The sequence below is a fragment of the Xiphias gladius genome, chromosome 16 (assembly GCF_016859285.1).
Source record: "Xiphias gladius isolate SHS-SW01 ecotype Sanya breed wild chromosome 16, ASM1685928v1, whole genome shotgun sequence".
NCBI classification, from domain to species: Eukaryota; Metazoa; Chordata; class Actinopteri; order Istiophoriformes; family Xiphiidae; genus Xiphias; species Xiphias gladius.
Window position 1 is genome coordinate 26,028,403 of NC_053415.1, and position 12,756 is coordinate 26,041,158.

A 12,756-nucleotide genomic window follows, 5' to 3' on the forward strand; every position below is an offset into this window, starting at 1 on the left:
CGCGGGCTGCCTGTTTTCCTAGGGGGCGCTGTTCCACCAGGCTAATTTAACTCTGTCGAAGCAGCCAAATGAAAATATCCGGGCAGCAAACTTTTATTTTCTTATTTCTTCAAAGGAATTTGACTTTATGTGAAAACTATTGAGTCTTTTAAACTATTAATCCTCATTAGTTGTTTATTCATCTAAATATTTTTTTTAAAATAAAATTGTTTTTGCAAAATATTTAAATAATTATCATGGACTATTAAGCTTTTTTTTTTTTTACTTTATTCATTTTTCTCTACTTTTTGTTTTATTTTTTATGTAATATTCATCATTGCTTTCATTTGTTCATTGAAACTGTTGAAAAAAGACAAAAAACAAATGAAAATAGGAAAATAATAGTTATAATTAAATAGAAATAAATAATAATTTACAGCATTTTGTCATTGCTAAAAAAAGGGGAAAAAAACATAAGACAAAAACGATATGACATTACATAGTGCATCTAATTTTATCCAAAATTAGGGATCTTTTCTACTGTGTTTGTTTTAAGGAGTTGAATAAATTTTTTACGGTAATCCTAAAACAGTCCGCTCTTCGGCTTGGAGCTAAATAACCTTGATTTATAGATGTGGAACAGATATTTAATGGAATCATCAAATAAAGAGTTTCCAGTATTACAATCCAAAAACAAGAACACTGCCTCCTGAACTTCCATCGGTTCAGAGAAGGCAGTGAAGGCAAGAAGATAAGAACAGGTTGATCTGGCAAATTCCTCAGAGACATCTTTGAGGACCTTTAGTGGTAACCGGTAATAACCAGATCCACCGCAATTACCAGTTAGCATACAGCCTAGTGACTCAGGAACCAATGAAAGCAGACAAAACATTGACTGAAGTAGCCCAGCGATACCTGTTGATCAGTAATAAACCAGAGAGGAAAGTTTTCTTGAAATAATGACTGGAAAAATATAATCGTCCTGCAGGACACTTTGTTGGTTAAGAAAAAGACGTAAGTTGCAAATTCCAACTTCCGTTAAGTTCCAGTGAGATGTGGCAGAGGGTACGTCTGCAAATTCAGGTAGGGATGTTTTGGCGTAGGCAGTGGACCCAAAAACATCTTTAAAAGAAAAAAAAATTTCGTTTTTACTTGCATTCTCCTTTGTTATTAGTTAAATTGTAGAGTAAGAGGTGACAGTTGGCTTATTAGTATCAGAGCTTCTGTATGAAGTAACTGTCAACTAGAAAGTCAATCAAAAGACACGCAACACTACCACAAAGAGACACAAAACTACCACAGTGACGCAAAACTACCACAGAGACGCAAAACAACCAAAGACACAAAACAACCAAAGACACAAAACAACCACAAAGAGACACAAAACAACGACAGACACAAAACAACCACAAAGAGACACAAAACTACCACAAAGAGACACAAAGAGACACAAAACAACCACAAAGAGACACAAAACTACCACAGAGACACAAAACAACCACAGAGAGACACAAAACTACCACAAAGAGACGCAAAACAACCACAGAGACGCAAAACAACCAAAGACACAAAACAACCACAAAGCAACAGAAAACTACTACAAAGAGACGCAAAACTACCACAAAGAGATTTAAAAGAACCACAAAAGACACAAAATGACCATAAGAAATGCAAAACTAGCACAAAGAGACACAAAATAACCAGACACAAAACTACCAATAAGAGACAAAACTACCAAAGAGACAACACCGACCACAAATATGCACAGAACAACCACAAAGAGACACAAAACCACCACAAAGGGATGCAAAAGAACAACAAAGAGACACAAAACTACCAATAAGAGAGAAATCTGCTACAAAGAGACACAAAATGACCGAAAACACGGTGGTTGCATCGTTTGTGTCTCTGTCAGTGCGGGTGTCTTGCTCCCTTTTGGGGAGGGGTGGGGGTCCTTGACATGGCTATGCCCAGGAGCCCATTGTCTCTTATTCCGTCCAAGAGTTTCGTGTGTTATAACGGTACAAAAGGAAACATACAACTATGGAAATAAAACATCAAGCACGACATTAAACAACTTGTCTCGAGGGATTATGAAATCAATTTTTAAGTTCGAACCAATTTTTCCGTGAGACATCTCCAGTCTATGTGGCGTTTTGCAGACTCCGCCCACCCCCCCTGAGCCTGCTGTGTGAGCTTATCTGATTGGCTGCGAGGTTGTGCTCTCTCCTCCGATTGGCCGATATCCACTTCCAGGATTCGGGGGGGGAGGAAGCCGGCTGGGTACCTGCCTGCCGCCGCTCCCCCAGCAGTCCGACCCGCTCCCAGCTCAGTCGGCCTGTGGCATCGGTTCGGGACGCCAATCCGCCCCCTCATCTCGTCGTGGACCCTTCGGACTAGGTAAGGTAGGCGCCTTGTAAACCCACGACGAAGGCGTGCTCGCGGCGCCGGTCTCCAGGGGCTCGCCTCAAATTTCGCATCTCCGCCGTGTCTCGCTACGCTGGGCGTAGCGCAGTCGGGCCACGACCAGGCCAGCGAAACTAGACCAGGGTGAAGCCGGCGCGATTTCGGTTTCGTGTTCGACTAGACGGGGTCCAGACTGACGTCGGGTCCTGGTCGTCTTTGCTGAAATGAAGCCGTACGCAGGGCAACCTGAGCCAAGGCGACCACCGGGGCCCGCGGCTACTTCCTGTTGTCACGTCCCTGTCATTTAATCTCGTGTTTATTTAAGAAACAGGCTGCGCCGCATTTCATTCCTGGTCCGGATTCACGGCCCTCGGCTGCCCCGGCAGTCTCCTCCCCATCGTGCGATGACCGGGCTGTCTGCAGACTTATGTAACCCCCTGCCAAAATCCCGGTTTCCCCCCCGTAAAAGGCCAGAAACCTACAGGTTGTGTCGTGAGACCCCCACCGACCCTGCTGTGCGTTAAGGCAGACGTGAAACGTCGCTGTGTGGTTTTTTTTGTTTTAAAGAAAAGACGGTAGTGAACGTCGAGGTCACTCGGAGCGGACTGGCCCTGGTTGGCCGGACTGGACGCTGCGGGGGTATGGTTGTTTGGCTCGGCCCGAGGGACTCGCTCATAAGAGGCTTGTGTAGTTAATGAGTCGGAACAGTTTGATGCCGAGTCACTGTCTTATGTTTGGAGTGAATCCATTCATTGAGGCGACTCTAGGGTTGTGCAGAGCCTCCATCAGAGCCTCGGCGATCAGACTGTTGGCATTGGTTCATAGTTTATGTCATTTTTCAAGCAAAAAAAGCCAAATGTCTGATGGTTCCAGCTCCTCAAATGCAGGAACCTGCTGCTCTTAAGTATCTTTGGGTTTTGGTCCAAACAGAGACAGTTAATGAGGCCCCAACGTGGGCCCTGGGATAATGTGGTGGACATTTTCCACAGTTGTCCTGATGTTTCGGAGACTGAACAATTAACGGATTACTTGAGAAAATTAATCAGTAATTTAAAATAATCGTTTTTTCTTTGTCAGACAAAGAGCAAAAGAAAATGATTCAGGTTTACAGTGAAATTATAAATTGTTATTTAAGCTTGATAAAATACCGCTGCTATCGCTGACATGTTCTGCTTACCTCATCTGTCTTTTTGTCTCTCTCTTATTTCTTGATCGATGTTGGGGTGTGTGTGTGTGTGTGTGTGTGTGTGTGTGTGTGTGTGTGTGTCCTGTATCTGTCGCCAGGCTCTAAGATGTCTCAGAAGATCAAGGCAGGCTCGGTGGTGGAGATGCAGGGAGACGAAATGACTCGGGTCATCTGGGAGCTCATTAAAGAGAAGCTCATCTTCCCCTACCTGGAGCTCGACCTGCACAGGTGAGGACGCCTCAGGGTCAAGACCTCCGGGCGTGGAGGGCACAGCAGATCGGCTTTGTCTTTCCGTTGCATTCATGTTCCTTTTTGAAAAGTGCGGACTTTCTGTCACCAGTATACGTAGGTTTCGGAAATGTCTGTTCCTGGGTCTAGAAAAGCACTTGCGCAGATTTTACCCCCCAAATACGCCCTGAACCGAACAGAATTTTTAATACACTCCCTTTTAACATGAGGGAAGCGTGGGCTGTGGTCACCAGCGCTCCCAGCAGGGACGACTAGCTGATATTAAATAGAAAAAGAGAAGTAAGTGACAGTTCCTGCAGTGCTGGGATTTCTAGTTTGCCTTGTTTAAACCGGGTTCTCGCTGAGAGAGTGTGAAAAGCAACGGACCCCGATGAGAATATCTGATAAGCAGCTAATGGAGACGAGCGCGGCTTTGTCATAAACATGGGCGGTCCATCTTGTGCCTTGTCTCTGACAGACGGTCTCCTCTGAGGGCGTTCTTATCTCACTTACAAAGCTGTGGGCACAGTGTATAGCTGCGCAGTGTTCTGCGGCAGTTGACAGCTATTTTCATCATTACAGGAGAATCCAGCTCTTCGATCGACCTCACTCCTCGTCTTATCTCTTACCCGGACTTTGTTCGGAGTTGTATGTTATTTCGATGACCCTTATGTGGAGTTCAGATCACTGATCTTCTCATCCCTATACAATGAATCGTATCTTTACTGTGAAGTGTGAACAAACGGTCAACACACTAGACTTTGGCTTTCTTTTTTCAGATAGATGTGATCGACATCTTACAGTATTTTCATCGTGCTTTCTTGTGCCGCATTGTAAAAGTTAATGATTTATTGTGCAACAGGTCTCCAAAGGGCAGGTTTGATGACATATGGTGCAATAATTGCTCTGTTGAAATATCGATTTCTCAATAAGGGGGGAGTTGTCATAGATCAGGCCACTTGGAAATCAAAGTATAATCCACTGGGCATTCAGACGTCAGGCCATTATGTAGCATAGAAAAGGCTCATTTCTAACTTTTTCTAAACACTTGTAGGTTGTTGCAGACAAAGCTTAAAGGTTAAGCTGTGTCGTGTGTGTGTGTGTGCATGTGTGTGTGTGTGTGTGTGTGTGCATGTTTCCTGAAGGGCTGAGTGCAGGTTTTTCGGGCTAAGTGCCCAAGAAATGCATGAACTCGCTCAATAGGTGAGTCAAGATGACAGACAGGAACACATCAGGACGGCATTCTCTAGACCGTGACCCGTTTGTTTAAAGCTTTCCACGTCCGCCCCTCAGTCCTCAGTGGTATGTATCCAGTTAGTCATCGGTTGTAGAACGTCATGTTGTTGTGGCTCTCGGGGGAAGGGAAGGAGGAAAGCGGGTAAAAGGTCATGGGCTGCTTTCAAACAAAGCCAACGGCTGCACAAGAAAGCACATAGACTAGCACTTTAAGGGAGTGATAAGCACATCGAGTTTCAAGGTGAAGTAAACTCCCTCCCCTCACTGGTTTGTTTTGAAGCTGTGAAGCTCCTCAAGTGTAAAAAGTGGAGCAAGCTTTCCACTTCAGTTGGCAGAGGGACAGTCGTTATTGCACAACCGAGTCCTTGTTTCCCCTGTTGCTGTGTTGCTGGCTGGTTGTGCAGATCTCCTCCTCGCTAAGCCGAGTAACAGTCAGGTACAAAAGAGGACCGCATTGAGCTAAGGTGCAGTGCTGCGAAGGAAGTGGGGCAGGAGCTTGATGGCTGTTCTTGATGCGAACACAGTTTCAGGTCTCGCAGGGAATATAATTAGCCAAGATCTGGACTGAATAAAGCCTCGGGCGCAATGTTCGAGGTGGAAATAAGCTCACACTCTCTTTCACCACTCATTAATGTTGTTCATGTCCTTCTACAGAATGATTACGGTTCACATCACAGCCATTTTACCTGAACATTCACTGCCTGGCTTCTAGCAGACCAAAAATCCCTTTTAGTGCTTTGTTAGTTTGCCCTCCGGAGCTGTTGTGCTGTTGTACACTGAAGCATAAATAATCACGTCTCTTCTTGAAACAGAGTGCGTTTTGTTCATTGTGTCCCATGCCTCTGCAGCTGAGATTATAAATGGTCTCGGCCATTGAATATTGGGCAGATTCTTGTTTATTTCTCATTTATCAGATATTATCTAAATCAGGAAACTTTTCTAACGTTATGTTGCTCAGGCAAAGTTATTTATTGCTGCTTATGGAAGCTGCAGTTTGGCATATTTTGTTAAACCAATAAAAAAGGGATTTGTTTTGAAAAAACAACAAGCTGTTGTGGTATCTGTACTGAAACGTAGGAATTTTATCGGTACAGTTATCAAAATTTCAGCATATCTCCAGGACGTTATGGTTACGGGCCTTTGCTTTCTCTCCGGTGCTATTAGCTCAGACTGTCCTCTCTCCCTCTTCTCCTGCAAAGCTACGATCTCGGCATGGAGAACCGCGATGCGACAGACGACCGGGTGACGGTTGAGGCAGCGGAGGCAGTCCAGCGTTACAGCGTGGGCATCAAGTGCGCCACCATCACGCCAGATGAGAAGCGAGTGGAGGAGTTCAAGCTGAAGCAGATGTGGCGCTCGCCCAACGGGACCATCCGCAACATCCTAGGAGGCACGGTGTTCAGAGAGGCCATCATCTGTAAGAACATCCCCCGCCTGGTGCCCGGCTGGGTCAAACCCATCATCATTGGCAGACATGCCCACGGAGACCAGGTACCCCGCTGGTTTACAACACATCTGTCTGCGTAATGGCTCCCCAGATGATACCTTAGTTTGAATAGTGACTACACTCGACAGTTTTGAGGGAACTGAAAACTTTAACCAAATGCACGTTGGGATGAGAGAGGTGAGGGGTTTCCTCAGACTAAATTTCTGTCCATTTGCTTCCGAAAAATCAGGCAGGGCCAGACTGTGTGAACTGCTAAAATACAGCACGATGAGACTTCATCAGTTGTTTTATGTGCTGTGTAGTATCCTGTCAAGAGGTTCTGAACTTGTATTGTTGATAAGGTTTCACTGTATGAAAGCTGAACAAAAAACCTTTACAGGTAAAAGACATGGCCTAGAGTTTAATTACTCTTCAGATCGTCTGCTTGGACAAACTCTGGTCTAAACTACGCATCCAAGTTAAATGTGAGGTTGAAATAATCCTGATCCGAAGGGAAGTAAAACTGCAGGACTACATCTTTAAAGGAGCAACTGTTAACGGTATAGAAATTATGAGAGAGTCCTTTCCTGCGTGCAAAGACACTCCCGCCAACTCCCTCATTATCTGGCTAATGGCTGTTGTTACTGAGGCACCCTGAGGGGGGTATCATTTCCACCAAAACCCATTGTGAAAAACTGAGCACTCTCTCTGTCCACTCACGCCTGAGCTTTAGTGAGTTGCAGTTGTGTCAGACATTGTAGGGTTGTCAGGAGAGACCCAGTCAATGATTATATTTCCTCAGCTGTCCTTTGGACCATAAGGTGCCGCCTGTCCGGCTGAAGCTAGACTAGCTGAAGCAACATGGCAGAACCGAGTCACAGGTTAGCGTGTGGCGCCGTGCCAAAGTCGTCAGTTCTCCCTTCAGAGAAGAGGAACCTAGGTGAAGTATCGTAAGGGCTGCTAGCTACACAATATCCCATGAATGTCATGGGTATGTATCACCTACCGCTTCTGGTCCAGCGGCTGTCTTGGTCATTGTCATTTGAACATTGATCCAGCACCGTTTTACAGGACAGGGTTCGTAGCCTATCATTAAAGCAGCCTCTAACGGTTGTGTTGTTTAGAGGGAGGGAGGAGGGGGGGGTCAAGCAGCCCCGTTGCTTTCCAGTGTTAACCTTTTGTCTGTCTCACTGCGCTCCCCACAGTACAAAGCCACGGACTTCGTGGTGCCCGGGCCCGGGAAAGTGGAGATGACCTACACGCCCGCCAGCGGAGAGCCGGTTAAGTTTGTCATTCACAAGTTCGAGGGTAAGAACACAGCCAGCCCGATGTACAGTCGTGCGTCAAACACTGTACCACATGGGAAACCTCTGCTGAATCAGGCCAGGCGCCCAACTCCAGCGACAATATATCATATAGAATCACAGATACAAGCCTCAGGTGCCCATCGGTCTTAAATGTAAAATATCTTAAAGCAAAGACGTCAACTGTCGTAACGTAGATGTGTAATGGACTGTCAGTCTGGCACCACCGAAAAGCTGTTACAAGCTCATTTTCCATTGTGTGCACATTGTAAATGGGGCAACACACCGTACGATGTGGCTTATCTGTTTGTTCATATCATGTTGTAACTATTCACCTTTTCTGGTCTTCTCACCGTAATCCAAACACTGAGCAACTGAGGTAGAGTTTAAAAGGTTGAGTAATAACTAGTAACGGTGACTGTTTTTTCAAGGTCCTCAGTGTTTGTCCAAATTAGAAAGACACACTGCATGCGACGCTGTTGCGCAGTGTATGTGAATGTACCGTACTTAATGCATATATCTGTGTCCTTATGTCTGTCCAGGCACGGGGGGTGTAGCCATGGGGATGTACAATACAGATAAGTCCATAAGGGACTTTGCCCACAGCTCCTTCCAGATGGCGCTGTCCAAAGGCTGGCCTGTCTACCTCAGCACCAAGAACACCATCCTGAAGAAGTACGACGGGCGCTTCAAAGACATCTTCCAGGAGATCTACGAGAAGTAAGGACAATCGCACATGCACCCTCTGTCCCTCAACACGACTGCCAGTGCACGCACTCTACCAGTTGTACTGTAGATCCCAACTTGGACGTGTTGTCCCCCCTCTTGTGTGTCCCAGGGAATACCGCTCTCAGTTGGAGGCCAAAGGCATCTGGTACGAGCACCGTCTCATAGATGACATGGTGGCCCAGGCCATGAAATCTGAGGGAGGCTTCATTTGGGCCTGCAAGAACTACGATGGAGACGTGCAGTCTGACTCTGTGGCACAAGGTTGGACATGTGAAGAGCTATGTAGAAACGTCCCCAATGATCTCACCCCTGCAGACCATCGAAAAAGTTTATCGTAAAAAAATGAAATAAAAAAATAAAAATAACCGATTACTGATTTTGCCAACTCAGGCATTTTTTCACTTTTTGATTGAAAGATTTCCTTATGCTAATGTGGTTTTGTGTGACTCTGTTTCAGGCTACGGGTCCCTGGGTATGATGACCAGTGTGCTGGTCTGTCCTGATGGACGCACAGTGGAGTCTGAGGCCGCCCACGGCACAGTGACCCGCCACTACAGACAACACCAGCAGGGAAAGGAGACCTCCACCAATCCCATAGGTAGGAGAATGGTGCACATACCTGGGCATTCAGCAAGTAGCCAAACATACGCCCAAAAAACCAAGGTTCTATTAACATAATCTTTATTGATATTACATTCGTTGGACGTCAGACTTGAGGATTAATTCACTAAAAAGCATGTCCTTTTACTGTGCATGTGTTTGCTACAGCCTCCATCTTTGCATGGACGCGGGGCCTGCTCCACCGGGCAAAGCTGGACAACAACGCAGAGCTGCGAGTGTTCTCTGAGGCACTGGAGGCCGTCTGCATCGAGACCATCGAGGCTGGTTTCATGACCAAGGATCTGGCGATCTGCATCAAAGGACTGTCAAAGTAAGTCTCTTTTACAGTCTCACACTCAGTTCCTGCCTCTACAGTGTTCCTGCTGTAAATGTCTCCGGCAACAGAATTTATCTTTCAGTACGGGATTACAACCACCGTCATACCACTAACTCATCAATATCAGTGCATTTATTGATGTAAACCCAAAGTTCTGGTCTTTACAGTCCTTCAACCACTCTCTGGTATACGGTGTCGTTGAAAAGAAGATGAATGCCATGCAGTTGTCAATGGCTAAAAGTAGTCATGTTTACATGCTTTCGTTCTCTGTGATAGAGAGCGACGATCATAGCGAGCAGAGAGTTTGCTCTGGAATCAAAAAATATGTCTACTGCTGAAGAGGAGAAAAAAAAAACCAAACGCACAGCAGACACCCAGGCAGCCCGAGTTGACCGATCACAGTTCTAGTAGTCATTGCGTTGAGCCTCCAGAGCCGCTGTAGCTTTCTGGCATTTTCTAAGGAGGCGCACGCCAGTTTCAGCGGGAGTCTGCAATATTCATACAGCTGTATGCAAAGGTTTGGGCAAATTACGTTGTTTTTATTTTATTTTATTTTATTTTATTGTGAATTGAAAAGAAGCAAGTGCAGCCCCTGCAGCAGAGACGCGTTAAAAAATGTTAAATGTTAACGCACTGTTACTTTTTAATTCATGAACCTAAAAAATGGAAGAAAATGAAACAGTTTCTGTAGCAGGTGTAAAAGGGCACCCTACTAAAGCTGTACTCAGTAACCCTCCTTTGGCAACTGTTAGCATGTGGGTGGAGAAATTATTCTCTGGAGCTGTGTAAAATATTTCATTTTTCCAGACTTGTGCAGACCGGACCTCAGTAAAGTCAAAGTACACTCAGTGCTTTTCTCCTCTCCTCCCCTCTCTGCAGCGTGACACGTGCCGACTACTTGAACACCTTTGAGTTCCTGGACAAGCTGGCAGAAAACCTGAAGATGAAGCTCACCAGCCAGCCCAAACTGTGATCGCGTCTCCCAGCGTCCGCAGTCAAACACAGACCCAAACGCATTCAAACACACACCCGTGCACACGGAGACACCTATGCAGCTGCTGGATTTAACCCTGGAGCAGGGAGGAGCGTACCCAGGGCTCCAGGAGATCAAGTCATTCCTGAACTTGGGGTCCGATCGAGCAGGGTGCCTTGTCCAGAAGAAAAGAGGGATGGAGGCTTCCGATCAGTGTAGGCCAACATCCCTGGTGACCAATCCCTCGTAGACAAAAAGCCATACTTGAAAACACAACTCACACTTTAACAGTGTCCAGGAATGACACTGGACACCCGCTGGTGACCTGATGGCTCAGTGACCTTGTTTACCCTAATTGTACTAGGTCCCCTGAAGTGAGTGTGATGTGTGTGTGTGTGTGTGTGTGTGTGTTTGTCAGTATTTGTCGGTGATCTGTGGTAGGCAGGGGACAGAATTGGTCTGAGGGAGAGGCTCTAGACCCTCACTGCCTTATTCGTTTTGTGTGGAAGTCATCGGTTGATCCTGGTCGTCTCCTGCGTCTTGTAATGTTTTAATGATACCTCAGGCAACGCTATGTTTTAAAACTCTCAGCATGGTAGTAGGGACCGTGCATACCAGGAAGTTTGACTGTTGCGCATCATTAAACACATAATATGTGGACTGACACGGTCCTTTATAGCAATCAAACAAGGGTTTCCGACTCTTGCTACGCAATTTGTAGACAAAGTGCATCAGACTACAATACACGCTTTTAGATTTTGTACTCATGTTAACTTTACAAGTCACAGTTGGTGTAGAAGTGTATTTATTTGTCCGTCCATTTGTGTGTGTCTGTGTGTGTCTGCGTGTGTGCATTAATATCCACTTTGCCATCAGCGAAAATATCTTCATCACAGCATCTTCATCAACCTGTGGGTCTGTTGGTTTCTAAAGGGCACTGGGCTCGTTCTTTCCTCATGTGATAACTCGTAATAAATGAGTTTTTGAAGAAACTGAGCCGGATTACTTTTCTAATTCAGGTTAAAGGATAAGGTTGTAAATTAACATCGGTGTTCTTATGCAGACGTTATGATAATAAAGTGTGTGACGCTGGAGTCGCTCCTCTTCATACAATAGGTGATGACATTATGCACAATATGTGTTATATTACGGTACCGTATCTCTACTACAGTAGATGTCTCTCCTGGTCATTCCCCTACGTGTAGATACACGATGGCATGGTTACTCTATATGTAAACAATAGAGTAACCATGCCAACGGAATTTAAAACTAAACACGGGAACCTGCTTTTGCTCCTGTATTTTAACTTTCAAAAAGGTGTATTTAGTTTCGTGGACTGACACGAGACGGTAACGAAATCTGTTTTTGTTTTTTCTTGCGAGCTTTTAAACGTTCAGTGACACCGGCCTTTTTTTGTGAGAGGACGTTATTGATCCCAGTTCACGGGAGGCTGCAGTGCTGCAGCAGCCACATCACAAACAATTGCCACACAACAGCGAGATTTGGACACTTTTGAAGGACATTCAAAAAAACCTAAACTAGTCTGAGAATAGCAACTGAACTAAAGGCTGCAGCTATACTCTAACTATGATATGTATTGAATGCACACTGTACGATGATGACGACACATTTAACTGTACTTTATTCATTAAATGTTTGTTTGTGTAGGGACCAGTACACAGCATGAGCCAGTGCCACAGACCACAGCGTTAACAGCCTATGCCAGTTTTCAATATGGGCTGTTAAAGCACACAAAACCCGAAAATAAAATGAATAAAAAAGCAGCACGACACTCAACAAAACGCACGCGACAGCAAAAGACACTAAAAGTTAGGCCTGCAACTAACGATAATTGTCATTATCAGTTAATCGCTTGGTCAATAAAACATCAGAAAATGGTAAAGTACTCATCATCGAGGTAACACCATTAAAGTCTGGTTTTGTTTGACCAACAGTCCAAAACCCCCAAATACTACATCAGCTGTGAAGTAAGACCAAGAACAACAGCAACCTGGATCAGTCAAGAACCTGGATCCGTCAAATGTTCTGCATTTAGTTCGAAAAATTACTTTCACGATCGGGCGATTATCAGGATATTTGTCGATTAATTTTCTGTCCACTGACCAGTCGACCTACCGATCAACCAGTGCAGCTCTGCCAGCAACAATAACACAATAAAAAAAAGGAAGTGACCATAAAACTCAGTGATGAACAACCGGATCATTTATGGCTCTTTGAAAATCTTTCAACCTACGACCAATTTTTCGTTCTGCGGGTAAGCAGTTCCACGCATCAACGGCAGGATGCTGCGTTGAGCCCGCGCAGCCCACGGCGGAGTGGCGGGACGTCTGC

General features: G+C 45.3%; 1 protein-coding gene across 3 annotated transcripts; it reads left to right on the forward strand.

The window, feature by feature from the left end:
* Nucleotides 1-2,236: 2,236 nt before the first annotated feature.
* idh1 (isocitrate dehydrogenase (NADP(+)) 1) lies at nt 2,237-11,400 on the forward strand. 3 transcript variants are annotated; one of them, XM_040148487.1, is made up of 9 exons: nt 2,237-2,384; nt 3,670-3,799; nt 6,235-6,526; nt 7,667-7,769; nt 8,308-8,485; nt 8,604-8,755; nt 8,952-9,092; nt 9,263-9,425; nt 10,311-11,400. In XM_040148487.1, the coding sequence occupies exons 2-9, from the start codon at nt 3,678-3,680 to the stop codon at nt 10,402-10,404; spliced, it is 1,245 nt and encodes a 414-aa protein (XP_040004421.1). In that variant the 5' UTR covers nt 2,237-2,384; nt 3,670-3,677; the 3' UTR covers nt 10,405-11,400. The 3 variants fall into 3 exon arrangements, with proteins under 3 accessions (XP_040004421.1, XP_040004419.1, XP_040004420.1); XM_040148485.1 differs by having other exon boundaries at nt 2,238-2,379; XM_040148486.1 differs by lacking the exon at nt 2,237-2,384 and adding an exon at nt 2,669-3,024.
* The last annotated feature ends 1,356 nt before the right edge of the window (nt 11,401-12,756 follow it).